The 13388-nt window shown below is 43.7% G+C and overlaps 1 protein-coding gene across 1 annotated transcript; it reads left to right on the top strand.

Annotated features, from left to right (window-relative positions):
• The first annotated feature begins 1511 nt into the window (after positions 1–1511).
• Positions 1512–2148, top strand: Scp2d1 (SCP2 sterol binding domain containing 1). The gene has a single exon (XM_051183262.1). It carries the CDS (start codon positions 1584–1586, stop codon positions 2052–2054), a length of 471 nt encoding a protein of 156 aa, XP_051039219.1. The 5' UTR covers positions 1512–1583; the 3' UTR covers positions 2055–2148.
• The last annotated feature ends 11240 nt before the right edge of the window (positions 2149–13388 follow it).

The following is a 13388-nucleotide window of genomic DNA, read 5'->3' as shown; positions in this document are numbered from 1 at the left end:
TGATTGAACTAGAACCCACAGGTGAGTTTTGCTTATTGGGCCCACTAATACCCATATTCTGACCCGGAGTCCAGATTCTGGCTCAGGATTCTGTATTGATTTCAGTCGTGTATTTCTCTTGTACGCTGAAATCTGTAACACTTCTTCAGTCTTGTCTATCCTGACCTTGACACATTGGAGAAGTACCTGCCAATTCTCCCACAGAGTGTCTTTTGTTTGAGATCTGTCTAATGTTTTCCCATGGTTATGTTGAGCTTATGAATTTTCTCGGTTATGAACTTGTAGTATATGGGTGAGCTTGTGTTCTCCTCAGGGCAGTGTATTAGATGTACATGATGTTAGGTCTTTTTAATGCTGGCACTGATCTTGACCACTTGGTTAAAAAAAATTGTTTTTGTTAGAGTTGCTAGGTGGTTGTTGTTCCTGGTGTTGGTGGTGGTGGTGGTGTGTGTGTGTGAGTGTGTGTGTGTGTGTGTGTGTGTGTGTGTGTATGTGTGTGTGTATGAGTGTGAAGGTACAGCACCCATGAGTACATGCAGATCTAACAGGAAGACACTGGGTGTCTTTATCATCCTCCACCTTTTTGTCTTGAGGCAGGTCCTCTCACTGATCCAAAGGCTCACCATTTCAGCTAGGCTGGGAGTCACTGAGTCCTGGGACCTGCCTCTGTCCTGCAATGATGGAGCTACAGACGTGTGGAGCTTGTGTGTTGCTTATGCGAGTGTTGGAGACTCAACTTCAGGTCCTCATGCTTTCACAGCAAGTGGTTTGACTGATGAAGCTATTTCCCTGGGTATTTTGTTGGGTTTTTTTCTTTCTCTTTGTAAATAGACCGTGCAAATAGCAATTTCAGATGTTTCAAATGTCCTGCTTTGCCCATTCCTCTTTGCATCTATATTTGGCCCACACTTGCAACTGCATGATGGTGTCAAGTGGTCATTTGATCTATTCTCATCACTTTTTTGAGGCTTGATAATTGGTTTTGTGCTGTGGGGAGGAGCTTCTTTCTTAGTCTTCATTTGTTCAGTTATCTCTTTATTGTCCTGCCGGGACCCAGGGAGCATCTCAGGGATAACTTTCCCTCTTTTGCTTCCCTCTCTTTTTTCTTCTATTTTTCTCTCTACTCGTGCCTGATAAAACCAAATCTACTACCAGGATTTGTGACTTAGGAATTATGTACTTTTAAAGAAATCAAAATAACCGGTTTCTCAGCCAGGGCTGAAACCTGGAAGAAGCCTGATTTGGAAAGACTCAGTTGTTCATGTCACTGAAGAGCAGTCTGGAGCTGGGTTTCCTGATCCAAGCCAGAGTTCAGAACTTTGACCTTATGGCAGCAGAAGTTCTAGTTGGTCTGCTGTGGTAGTGTGTGTGTCGGGGGAGGGTATGGTATACTTCTGCCTCACAATTACATGTCTGAGCCCCCACCCTATGTCATATTTTAGGATTTGTTTGGCCAATAAGATTTCAGCATACACACCAGCCTGCTTGAGCCTTGCCTTTGATGTCACAATCTGACCTGAAGGCATTAATCTAGCCACAGCCACTCATGGACCAGATGGCAAGGTCAAGAGGACCACAGTAAGATGTGGAAGAGAACTGATCCTCAGGCCAAGATCAAAGCAGGGGATAGGCCTCAGACTTGCCATTCTCTGGCTCTGGGATCGTCCACAGAGCCGGCACTGCCACACCCACTAGAACTGTCAGACTTTCAGGGCTTCTCTGTGTTTGAGGACATTAGCAATCACATCAAAGAAGCAGGAGCCCAACTTGTAAAAAAAGTGAATGCCATTTTTCAGCTGGACATCACCAAAGACGGGAAGACCATTCTGCAGTGGACCATTGACCTCAAGAATGGTTCTGGGGACACGTACCTGGGATCTGCCCGGCTTCCAGCAGACACTGTCTTCATTATCCCCGACTCTGTCTTCATGGAGTTAGCTGTGGGTAAGATGAACCCACAGAAGGCTTTCCTAGCTGGCAAGTTCAAAGTGAGAGGCAAAGTTTTCCTCAGCCAGAAGCTGGAAAGGATCTTCAGAGACTGGGGCAAATTTTAAGCATGCAGGAATACCCAGGCAAGATCAAGACTTCTGGCTTATAATGTTGAGTGGCAATCATGCTTAAACTGAAGATTAAAGGAAAAAATACCAATATTTTTACTCAAATTCTTCCTATTCAAGTTCGATTGATTTCCTGCTGATGTGTACATTTGCTGGGTTCTGGGACAGTAAAAAAGTGTTGGAGTGCAACACCTAAAACCTTTGTCCTTTCATTTTCTTAGCTGTGTTTATACTTTGATATGTCAGTGAGCCACATGGAGCTGAATGGGTGGTTCTGTTTGGATTTTAATGCTGATGATTTTCTAAGGTATATCTATATATATCTACTATATATACACACATATATTACTGTTATATATTATATATCTTAGAAAACACATAGCTTTTTTCTTTCTTTTTTAGTAGTTTGGAGCTTTGGGGAAAAGAAGTGAGCATGTGGGCACTATGTGTGTTAATGCAGGTCTCAAGGACCTAAGAGGGTGATCCCTGCTGCTCTGTACATGGAACCCGGTAATAGTAAGACGGTGTTCCTGGCATAGTGTACCTGTTGATGGATTCAAGCCAGGAAAGTTGAAAGACAAGAACAATATTCAAAGTTAGTGGTTCTTAGGCCAGATCATGTAGCAGCATTGTCCAGGTGTAGTTAAAGTCCAGATGATAGAAACCTCAGCTTCTGCTCGGTTGGCCTGGCTGGGGGAGAATGTGCGTTTTTGCCATGCCTCTATGTCGATGGGACCACCTTCGAAGAATTTTTGCCATTCTTTGCTTCGTGAGAAGGCTTTAGTATTGACCATTGTTCTATGTAAGACCAGTGTGATACTGTCATTATTTAAAGGCAGGTGACATGGCTCTTTCTGAGCCATTTCTAAAGAATTCATATTATTGGAAGTTTGTCAGCATTTTAATGTGAGCATTTTAATAATCAAATTCATGAAGAGGTTTTCCTCTTTCTGGTAACCTTTGTCATACATTTTCTTGGACTGGTATGAAGCCAACTGCAGCTGATTTGGCCTCCTTGTGTGAGTGTGTGCATCATTGGTTCACATGTAGTCTGGGTGTACCTTTAAATATGTGCAGTTTCCAGGGCATGAATTTTTGGAGACACATTAAAACCATGGTACCTACCCAATGTCATTTCATTTTTAAGGAATATCCCAAGGCAAACAAATACATACGTACAAGTACAAAGACTTGCATGTAAGCCAGTGAGATGGCTCAGTGAATAAGGGAGACTGATACCAAGGCTGAGAACCAGAGTTTGGTTTCTAGAACTCACATAGCAGAAGGAGAAAACCAAACCTCTGCCTATAGATTGTCCTGTGATCGCTATACACAAAAATAACCATCTTTTAAAGTTAAGAAGACTGGTTAAAAGCAGAGAATGAATGATTGTGGGCCATTCAACCCCAACTGGTACATCTACAATGTAATCTATATAGGGAACATTTCAGGAGGTGTGTGTGGAAAGGCTGTTGAGAGCCAGAGTACAGGGACACTTGCCATAAGACAGGTGTCTTCTATATATTATGTGGAAGCTGCACTCATGAAATCTCAACCATATGGCCACCTAAACAAGACCTGTGTAATGGTAATACTAGTTGACATGACAACATGGTTGGAGGAAATTTCATAAGGCTCCACCCCTAGATGAAGAGGTATAGGCAAGTAATGGCTGCTGAGAAGAATATCCATTCTTCAGGGATCAGTCCTCTGAATTAGGTTATCCAATCTCCTGTGGTTAGTCCTAACTAGACATAGGTATCTATAAATAACACTAGATGGATTCAGTTATAGATACTTAGTGCACACACACACACACACACACACACACACACAATTAAGAGGTTGTGAGTTTGAGAGGGGATGGGGGATGTTGACAGTTGAAGGGGAAGGGTGAAATGATATAAATATAGTACTCATGTATGACAATCTCCAAAATTAAAATTAAAATTTAAAATTTAAATAAAAAGGAAAATGGTTCAAACATTAGCTATAGCTATGTTGGTAATTATTTAAATCTGAAAGTAAAGGAAATGTCCATCAATAGTTGATGAGAATGAACAAATTGTGATATGCCATACTGTGGGATACCACTTAGCAATCAAAAGGAATTGTTGCACACCTGGTAAAGCAGATGGAAATAAGAAAATAGTTATGTTGATGAGAAGAGTGGATACTATACTATTTTAAAATACTAGAAAATGTGAGGAAAAATCCCATTAGAAAATGTAAACTGTGGTGACCGAATGATCAGAGTTTGCCAGGAGTTGGGAATGGGATGTGGGAATGATACAGGGAGGTGTTATAAATGGTCATGAGGAGACTTGGGGTGATGGATGTAGTCATTATCTTTGTGTGACGATGAGTTACAGATGATATATAGACCAATACACCAAATTATATATGCAATGCCCATATCTTAGTGCAAGGTGGTGAAGCTGCCTTTGTTCACAGTGAAGACATTTCTGAAGAGGACTTATGATTAACCCTGTCTCAGGGAAATGAGTCCTTTGACCTCCTCACAGACCTGCTTCCCACCATTAATTGATTTGGATGGCTCTAAGATTCTCTGTGGAGGAGAAGGCAAAGCAATGGCTGGTCTCACAGAGCATCTGTTCTTTGTGGGAGGGAAAGTTTGTTTGTTCATCTGATGCTCTGTTGAGTGGAGTCCACTCCATGGTAAAAAATTGCTTAGGGCCTGGGTGGTCACCTGGCATACATCTTGGCTTCTTTTCTCCCTAAGATCATGAAAATGATAACTGCAGAGTTGTGTTCCTGCTGAGTCCTGCTCTCATGGCAGCTGGGGAGATCTTGGAGGCTTTACTCTGTGAGTTCTTAGTTTAGAAAGCCCAGGCTTTCGCCAATCAGGCCACACGAGGGTGGGCAGATGTATGGGGTACTGTATGTCTACATTCCCTTTTAAGGGAAATGGCCAGACTAAGCTCAGGTATCCAGAGGGCCTTGCTCATACTGTGAGTTGGCATTAGCCTCCACTGATTGGTCTTGAGGCAAGGACTACATAGGACAAACTAGAGGAGAATCTAGCTTATGCTTGGAGTGGCATCTGACCTATGGCCCACTCTAACTTGAGGGAAAAAAAAACCCAAAACAAACCTGACTCAATCAGGTTCCTTCCTTGAGAATCTGGAATTGAGAAAATGATGCCTGTGCTATAAGCAGTGAGAATGGACATCTAGGGCTGAGGTATCAGAGGAGCCAGGAAGCCCATGGGAGACAAACTAACTCTCAGAAGCTGCAGACAGGAGTGAACAGGAGCCTTGAGTAAGCCGAGGAAGCTGGTCAGGGCTTGGGAAACATTGCAGGAAGCCCTTTGGAATTAACAAGAATCAGTGTCATGTCATATCTGTGTCACTGACGGCTACTGAACCTCTCTTTGTCCCAGACACCTCATCTGGAAGCAGTAGCCCATGCACTGCCAGATTGCCAGGGACCTACAAATCAGGACTGCCTAGCATGGCCACTCACCACACTGTATTTTCCATAAATGTGAATTCCCTTCTCTTCTGATTGGGAAGCGAGGTGGGTGAGTGGGGGTCTTCATCGGCCTCCTTTCCTCTCTAAAAAGGCCATGTTTGGGGTTTCTCCTGCTATGCTCTGCCTTTTGTCTTATACTCTGCTGGTGCTCTCAGAAGGTCACATCTGGCTCAAGTACACATCTGCATTTTGTTTGGTCATCACAAAAGTTGGCCAGGGCAGTGTTTTTAAAGACTGAGTTAAGACATAAAAATGAGACTCCTTAATTCTCCCGAAAAATTTAGAATTTCGTCTACATTGAGCCCATGTTCTTTCAGGGCATAGGGGGAGTGGTCCTCCAGAAAGACCCAGACCCCACTCTCCTCACCGCAGTCTTGGCTCTGAGCCTGTGTTACAATGTTCACGTTGTCATTTTCCCAAGCTGTGCCTGCTCCCTGGGGTCCTGACAGGGTTTGTTTATGGAGTGGAACACAATGGGATTGTCTCTTGGGGCGTGCTAAGCCAAAACAACCCTGACCAATACAGAAGAATGAAGACCAATTTGCCACCTGCAGCATGTCTAGTAATACCTTCCCGCCACAGAGGGAACTGCGGATCTTATTCTGGGGTGTTGAGCATATTCATATACAGTTGGGGTCCATTCTGAGCATGCTCAGTTTAAGGTCATAATGTTTTAAAGGTTTAGTTTTTAATTTCAATTTTATGTGTGTATTGTGTTTGTATGGTGTGTGTGTGTGTGTGTGTGTGTGTGTGTGTGTGTGTGTGGTATAATGACACAACTGCATGAATATTCATACCTGAGTATAAGCATGCAGAAGCCAGAGAAAGACACTGAGGTGTCTTCCTCTCTGCTCCCCACCTTATTGCTGTGAGGAAGGGTTTGCTCACTGATACAGAAGTTCATCACTATGACTGACCAGTGAGCTCTCAAGATGTATTTGCCTCTGTCCCCATTTTGGGGTTACAGGTGCTTACAAATGTGCCTGACTTCTTACATGGACGCTGGGGATTCAAACTCAGGTCCTCATACTTGCTCAGCAAGTACTCTGACTCACAGAGCTATCTCTCTACCCTATGTGTATGTATGCTTGTACGTATGTATGTATGTACGTTTTTTGAGACAGGGTTTCTTGAGTTGCCATGACCGTCCTGGAACCCACTTTGTAGACCAGGCTGGCCTCGAACTCATAGAGATGCACCTGCCTCGGCCTCCCCCTGCCCCTGCCAACAACCTAAGTGCTGAGATTAAAGTACTACACTTGGCTTACTTTTGGATTTTTAAAAATGAGTGTATATGTACGAGTGTCTATGCATAGGTTTGTGAATGTCAGTGCAATGCTTATGAAGCCAAAAGAGTGTTAGATACCTAGAAAATGGGGTTACGGGTGGTTGTGCACTGCCTGGAATGGGTTCTGGGAACTCAACTTGGGTCCTCAGGAAGAGCAGAAAACAATAACCATTGAGCCACCTTTCCAGCTGTTTAAGGAAAAAACAAAAAACAAAACAAAAAACAAAAAACAAACCAAAATCAGTAGGAACATTTTGGAACATGCTGAACTCAAGGCCCCGGGACATGTTTCAAAGGTTAAGACGGCAGATAGGACTATGTGTTGGTCATGCTCAATTTACACCATAAACATTTAGCAGAAAATAAAGGAAAAGACCCTTTAGAGGTATTAATACAGCGAGTCTGTCCTTGTAGGTGCCTGTCCCTCGTAATAGATGGCCTTTTTTTTATCCTTCACTGAAGCATTATGCTTGAGTTTTTTCCATGGCCATATAACAAATACTGCAAATTTAGTGACTCAAAACAATATCCATGCATTAAGTCACAATTCTTGCTGACTAGAAGTCCAGGTGGGCTCAGCTCCCAAGGATGACATCAGGGAACTGGCTAGGCTGTGCCTTGTGTGAGGATTCATAGAAAAATTCACCCTGCACTCACTCAGATTACAACAATTGGCTTGTTGAAATTCTCATCTGCAGAGTTGGAAGTGCCGTGCGGAGTCCTCGTGCTGCAAATTTCTGAGTCCTTCCACCTCAGTCTTCTTTGTCTACTTACCAGGGCTCATGTGGTTACATTGGGCCACCATAGTTCCAGGATAACCTCTCTTTCTTAATCTCTACTGAAAAGTCAATTATATCCTCGGAATCCCTTTGGCCAGTAAGGTAACACTTATCCAGACCCTCTGCAATTCTTGGGACACATATGGTTGCAGGTTATGGCTCAAGGGTAGAACACTAGCCCAGCATGCCAAGGTGCTGAGTTAGAGTCATGGCACCAAGAAAAGATGATCCTGTGTTAAAGCAATAGTTAATGTTAAATGGTCCCTAGGGTAAGTCGTCTATACGAGGTAAATGTTCTTGTAAGAAGCAGGGGAGAACAGCTTCCAGAACATTGAAGAGAGATGTCTATAGCATAAGCCATCCAGTCCATGTATCTTGTTATGCAGCTTGTGACCTGTGAACCTCATTATAGCCACAGCCCTCAGGATTGCGGTGCAGAGCCTTCATGGGTTCCACAATTCCACAATTCTTTCTCTGACTCCACCATCTAAACTGCATCCAAACCTTCATGAAACAGTCCCGAATTCCATTGTCCCCTTCTTCAACAATGGTGTGCTCTCCCCAACCCCAGTCCTGGGTTCTGTGGCTTTTCTCATCTGGGACACACACATGTCCTGGCTTTGTCATCACAGCTCTGGTTCACACCCTCATCTTGCTATTCAGTCAGTAGTTTCTCCCTCCCTAGAAAAGTCTCAGCTTGTTGGGTTATGAGGTCCCTTCTGCACTACCAAGGGTAGGAGGTTCAGGAGATGAGCCAGGCCTTTCCTGTGTTCATTTCGTGTTATGGTTTTGGAGCTGATGATTGATATATATATATAATATATATATATATTATATATATATATATTGTTGAGCAAGTGAAAACAACCTTTTTAATTGTAGAGACGTGCAGAAAATTCCAAAATAGGGGCTGGCCCAGTGTCTCAGGATACTTGCCGCTCTTCCAGGGGACTGAGTATGGTTCTCAGCACACATGTAGGGGAATTCACAAGTGTAACTCCATGTCCAGGGTATCTAACACTCTGTCCTTCACAGGTACTGTACTCAGGTGCACAAGTCCACACACACACACTTAAAAACAAAACATATAAAAAGAAATATCTGAACAATGTAAAAGTGTTGTAGAATAACCATTTTGTACACTGAAGAAGTGTCACCTTGATTGGTTTAATAAAATGCTGAATGATTTGGCCAATAGCTAGGCAGGATTTCCGGGCACTAAAGTTTCTGGGAAGAAGAAGGATGGAGACTCCAGGAGATTCTAGAAGACACAGAGCAAACAGGATGGGCACTACAGAATGAGGTAATAAAACCATGATGCAGAGAGTAAATTAATAGAAATGGGTTAATTTAAGTTTTTAGAACTAATTAGAAGCAATGACAAGCTTCCATGTCATTACTGGGGAGCTGACAGTCCCAACAACAACAAGAAAACAAACCCTGAATACATAAAAGACCATTGTCTTAGGGTTTCTATTACTGTGAGGAGACACCATGGCCATGGCAACTCTTATAAAGGAGAACGTTTAATGGAGGCTCGCTCACAGTTTCAGAGGTTTAGTGCATTATCGTCACAGAGGAAAACATGGCAGCATGCAGGCAGACATGATGCTGAGGAAAGAGCTGAGAGTTCTACGTTTCCATCCACAGGCAATTGCAGGGGACTGGGAGCCATACTAGATGTAGCTTGAGTATCTGTGAGACTCAAAGTCCACCTCCACAGTGACACACTTCCTCCAACAAGGCCACACCTCCTAATAGTGCCACTCCCTATGGGCCAAGACCTCAAACACGTGAGTCTGGGGGGAGGCATTCTATTCATACCAGCACAAGCATTTAGGGGAAATTTAGTTTTCTTTACTTCATCCCTTCCTTCTCACCCTCTCCACAAAGCATCCTATCCTTGCTTCTTGATATAATCCTGCAAGGACCAACACGTAGGTTGGGTATGTTCAGCCTTCTTGCTGTTTTTGTTTTGTTGTTTTTCCACCAGAATAAAAGTTGATCATAGACGCCATTTCCTACCTTGTGTTTAGACTTCTTTCATAGAGTACCACACACATCTCTTCTTTTAAAAATGTTCCCCCAAAGGGTCAGGGAGTGGGTGACTTGACCAGGGGGAAACTTGTTCCCATTTGCTGCTGTTCTCTTGAATATTTGTCATGAGGCACTGCTTCCAAACTAAAGGAACAAATCAGACCTTTTGCTTGGGGTTTGCAGGTATTTTCTCCCACTGTGTTCTTTGGATCATCAGTGTTCTGGGATACAGGATGTGGAGAGGATGCCTGTTAAGGTGGGATCTCCTGGGACATTGCTGCCATTAGTCCTTCTGCCTCTGTCCACAAGCCAACAGAGAATGGTGTGGTATGGTGGGGCATCAGGTGAGCATGGTGGGGAGCACCTGTCAATCGTTGGCCCTTCATTTTGGTGTGCTCAAAGTGTTCTGGTCTCTGAGTGGGAACCCAGGCTGCAAGCAGGAGCCAGCCGTAGAACTAAATAATCAATTATGTCTGCCCTGTGAGAAACTGTGCTAGGAGCAGCAAATCATTCCATTGATTATTAGATATGTTCACAGGAATCTGGAGTTTTCCCAGGCCAGGAATATTCTGTTTATTTGCCCAGATCTGGAAAGGAAGGAAATGTTATTCAAATGAAGGATTTTTGTCTCTGTCAAAGGCATGGGGTGCTCTTTGGGAGCCACCTCCTCCCCCATCTGCCCAGTTTGCTGTTAATGAGATTCACACTTGACAGTTTTTCTCCTTTCCTGCTGAGGGGTAGGGAGAGGGAAATTTGCCTTGGGTGGTTACCCTGTGTTAAATAAGAGGCTCAGAGGTGTGTGTGTGTGTGTGTGTGTGTGTGTGTGTGTATAATATATTCATCCATTCATCCATCTACCTACCTACTTGTCTGTCTTTGTTATTTGGTCTTTTTTAACAAGGTTCTACCATGTAGTCTAGGCTAGTTTTGAACTCACAGTCCCGTCTCCAACTCCTGAGTGCTGGGATTCCAGGCATATACCACTGTACCCAGATTCTCTCATTCCCCTCCCTCTGTTTCTTCCTTCTTTTCTTTCCTTTTTTGTATTTATTTGCTTATTGGATTTTTGAAGGGTCACAAGTGTGACTTCCTGGAGCTCTGGTCACATCCTATATTTTTGAGCCTATCATGTGAGTGTCTGCTGAGATGGACAACAGACTTGTACTTTGTAGATTTTAACCTTCAACAAGAAGTCCAAAGAAATAGAACTAGACATGGGGGCACATTCCTAGAGTACCAGCATTTAGACAAGCGGGGCAGGAGGAATGCTGCAAGTTCAAGCCAACCTAAGCTACACAGTGAGTTCTTGGGCAGCCTGGGCCCTCTGCAGCAAGTACCAGTGCATAGATGAAGAACAAGGAAGGAGTTCTCCAGAGTGCAGAGGGCCACATGCTGAACCATGCCAGGATGTTCCCAGGAGTGACTGCTGAAGATTCTCATTTACTTTTCTTTGGAGGAAAAAAAAAATTCTTGCAGACCTGTGACTTGGCTAATCACACAAAACATCTGTGACTGCCTAAAAATATGTTTTGTGCCATTTTGTGGAGCACAATATTTATATAGTCTAGCAGTGTAATTAAATTGATGTTTGGTTAACTCTTGAAAACAGCTGGAGGCTCCCAAAGGCCAGATGAGATTTATAGGCGGCATTGGGCTGGAAGGGGGCTCTCATGAGTCACTCCCACAGGCTCATGGTTGGAGCAGCTACAGAGATGATGCCAAACAGCTGATGAAAACACCAGGATGGAAGGCTGCTTGGCTGCCTCCAGGGCAGATGGATGAGTTATGGTTATTCCCATGTTTTTTCCTATAACCTTTTTCCTAAAGAGAAAAATCTCACCTCAAAGTGCCTTTTCTGTTGTTTTTTCCTAAGGAGACTGAAGGGATGGATGCTGATGATGCTAGATTTTTTTTTCTCTGGAGACAGACCAGTCACATGTACTGATAGGAGTTTTTAGCCAGTGGTGTTAGGGCTCGTGTTCTGGCCCTTGCTACTCATCAGTAAAGTGGTTTTAAAGTTAGAGGTTTGTATAGCTTCTCAGCTGAGTTTTCCATCTGAGCTCCCAGTGGTCTGTGGAACATGATTGGGGTCTACTGTGGGCACACTGAGGATGGGATCTCCACTGAAGGGTGGGACTCTGTGTAGACAAGGGAGCTCTTGTAGGGCCACCAAACACAAGCTCAGAGAGGGCATTCTCTGGGAAGACTAAGAAGCCTGGAGTTAGGAGGGAAGTCCAAGGATAGTCATGCTCCTTTTGGCCACCATTTCCTTTGGGATATAACCTTTTGCTTGGAGAAAAGGGACAAGTCATCATTCAGTCATTTGATCATCCATGCGTTCTGTGATAGTTATTGAACACATAATACTAATGTGTCTGTCCCATGCCGTGTCTAAGGTTATAGTAGTGGGCAAAAGGAATATCTCTATTTCCTAGGGAACTTCCTCTGTCACTCCTAGCTACACACTATGATGAGGGTTCAAAATGAATAGCCTAATATTTGGACTACCTCATATTCCAGGAGGGAATCAGGTCAGATTTCCTGAAGGATAGGGTCCTAGAAAAGACAGGGGGATAACCCAAGGTGGGGCAAAGATGACAAAATTCCAGGCAGAGGAGACAGAATGCAGAACTGTTCGTGGTTCATAGAAAGGTAAGTTTTGGGAACTAAGAAAAGGCTAGGCCAGTGAGGGTGGAGAATGATGACATGGTGGTTAAGTATCATTGTCATTATAATAAGACTGAGATGCTTGGGGGATCAGTAAAGAGCTGGGTGTGTCTGTGATGGCAGTTTGGAGACAACAAGACCACAAGAGCCAGTGAATAATCAATCCCCTTACTGATTCATGATATGATAACATTATAAGAGGTGGTGAGGGTAGGAGGTAGGGAGCACAGGGCATGTCCCGGGGAGTTACATCTTGCCGTGGTTCTTTCCCATATTCCCTCTCTGCTTGCATCCTGTTTGCTGTAAGATGAGGATGCTCTTCTGTCACATTTCTTCCCATTGCCCTGAAGTTCTATCCAAGCACATGGTGTCGAGCTACTGTGGACTGAACCTATGAAACCTTGGGCCAAAATAAAACTTTCTCTCTTAAGATTATGTTGAATATTTTGTCACAGTAACAGGAATGATGACTGATACTGGAAGTCACAGACAGAGGAAACAGAAGGCTGGGGAGGCGCAAAAGCCAGCTGTGCATGGGCCTTCAGTGTAGAGAAATGACCAACAGTCATCCTCTTATGGTCTGGTATAGGAAGCACCTTCAAAGCTCTGAACCTCACTCAGATCCTCACTCAGGAGGAGACAATTGGAGTCAGGGGTGGACTTGGATCAAAGACCCTTAAAGCTGAAATTGCCAGAATGGATTTGACTTTTTATTTTCTATCCTTGGCACCTATGATCCTAGACTCCCCCAAGTCCTGGAGATCAGTGTCATGATGGAGAGGAGTCTGTGAATGAGGAGACAGTGATGAAGGAAGCAAACTTGATACGCTTTAGGAAACCAAGAGCTGCATTTGCGTGTGTCTGTACAGGCAGCTGCCAGTAGGTCTGAAAGAGAGTCATAAGTCATCACTTGGTAAGAGATAGAGCGTATGTGTACATGCCAATCTAGTCTCTCACCCTCTTTTTGTAAAACAACCAGTACACAATTGCAAAAGCTCCACTCTTGTGAGTTTATTTAATCTGAATTACTTACTGAAAATCCCATCTGTAATCCCCATGGTTATA

Source organism: Phodopus roborovskii, unplaced genomic scaffold, assembly GCF_943737965.1.
Source record: "Phodopus roborovskii unplaced genomic scaffold, PHOROB, whole genome shotgun sequence".
NCBI classification, from domain to species: Eukaryota; Metazoa; Chordata; class Mammalia; order Rodentia; family Cricetidae; genus Phodopus; species Phodopus roborovskii.
Note: the sequence above shows the minus strand (reverse complement) of the source record. Positions and strands in the feature narration are given on the sequence as shown.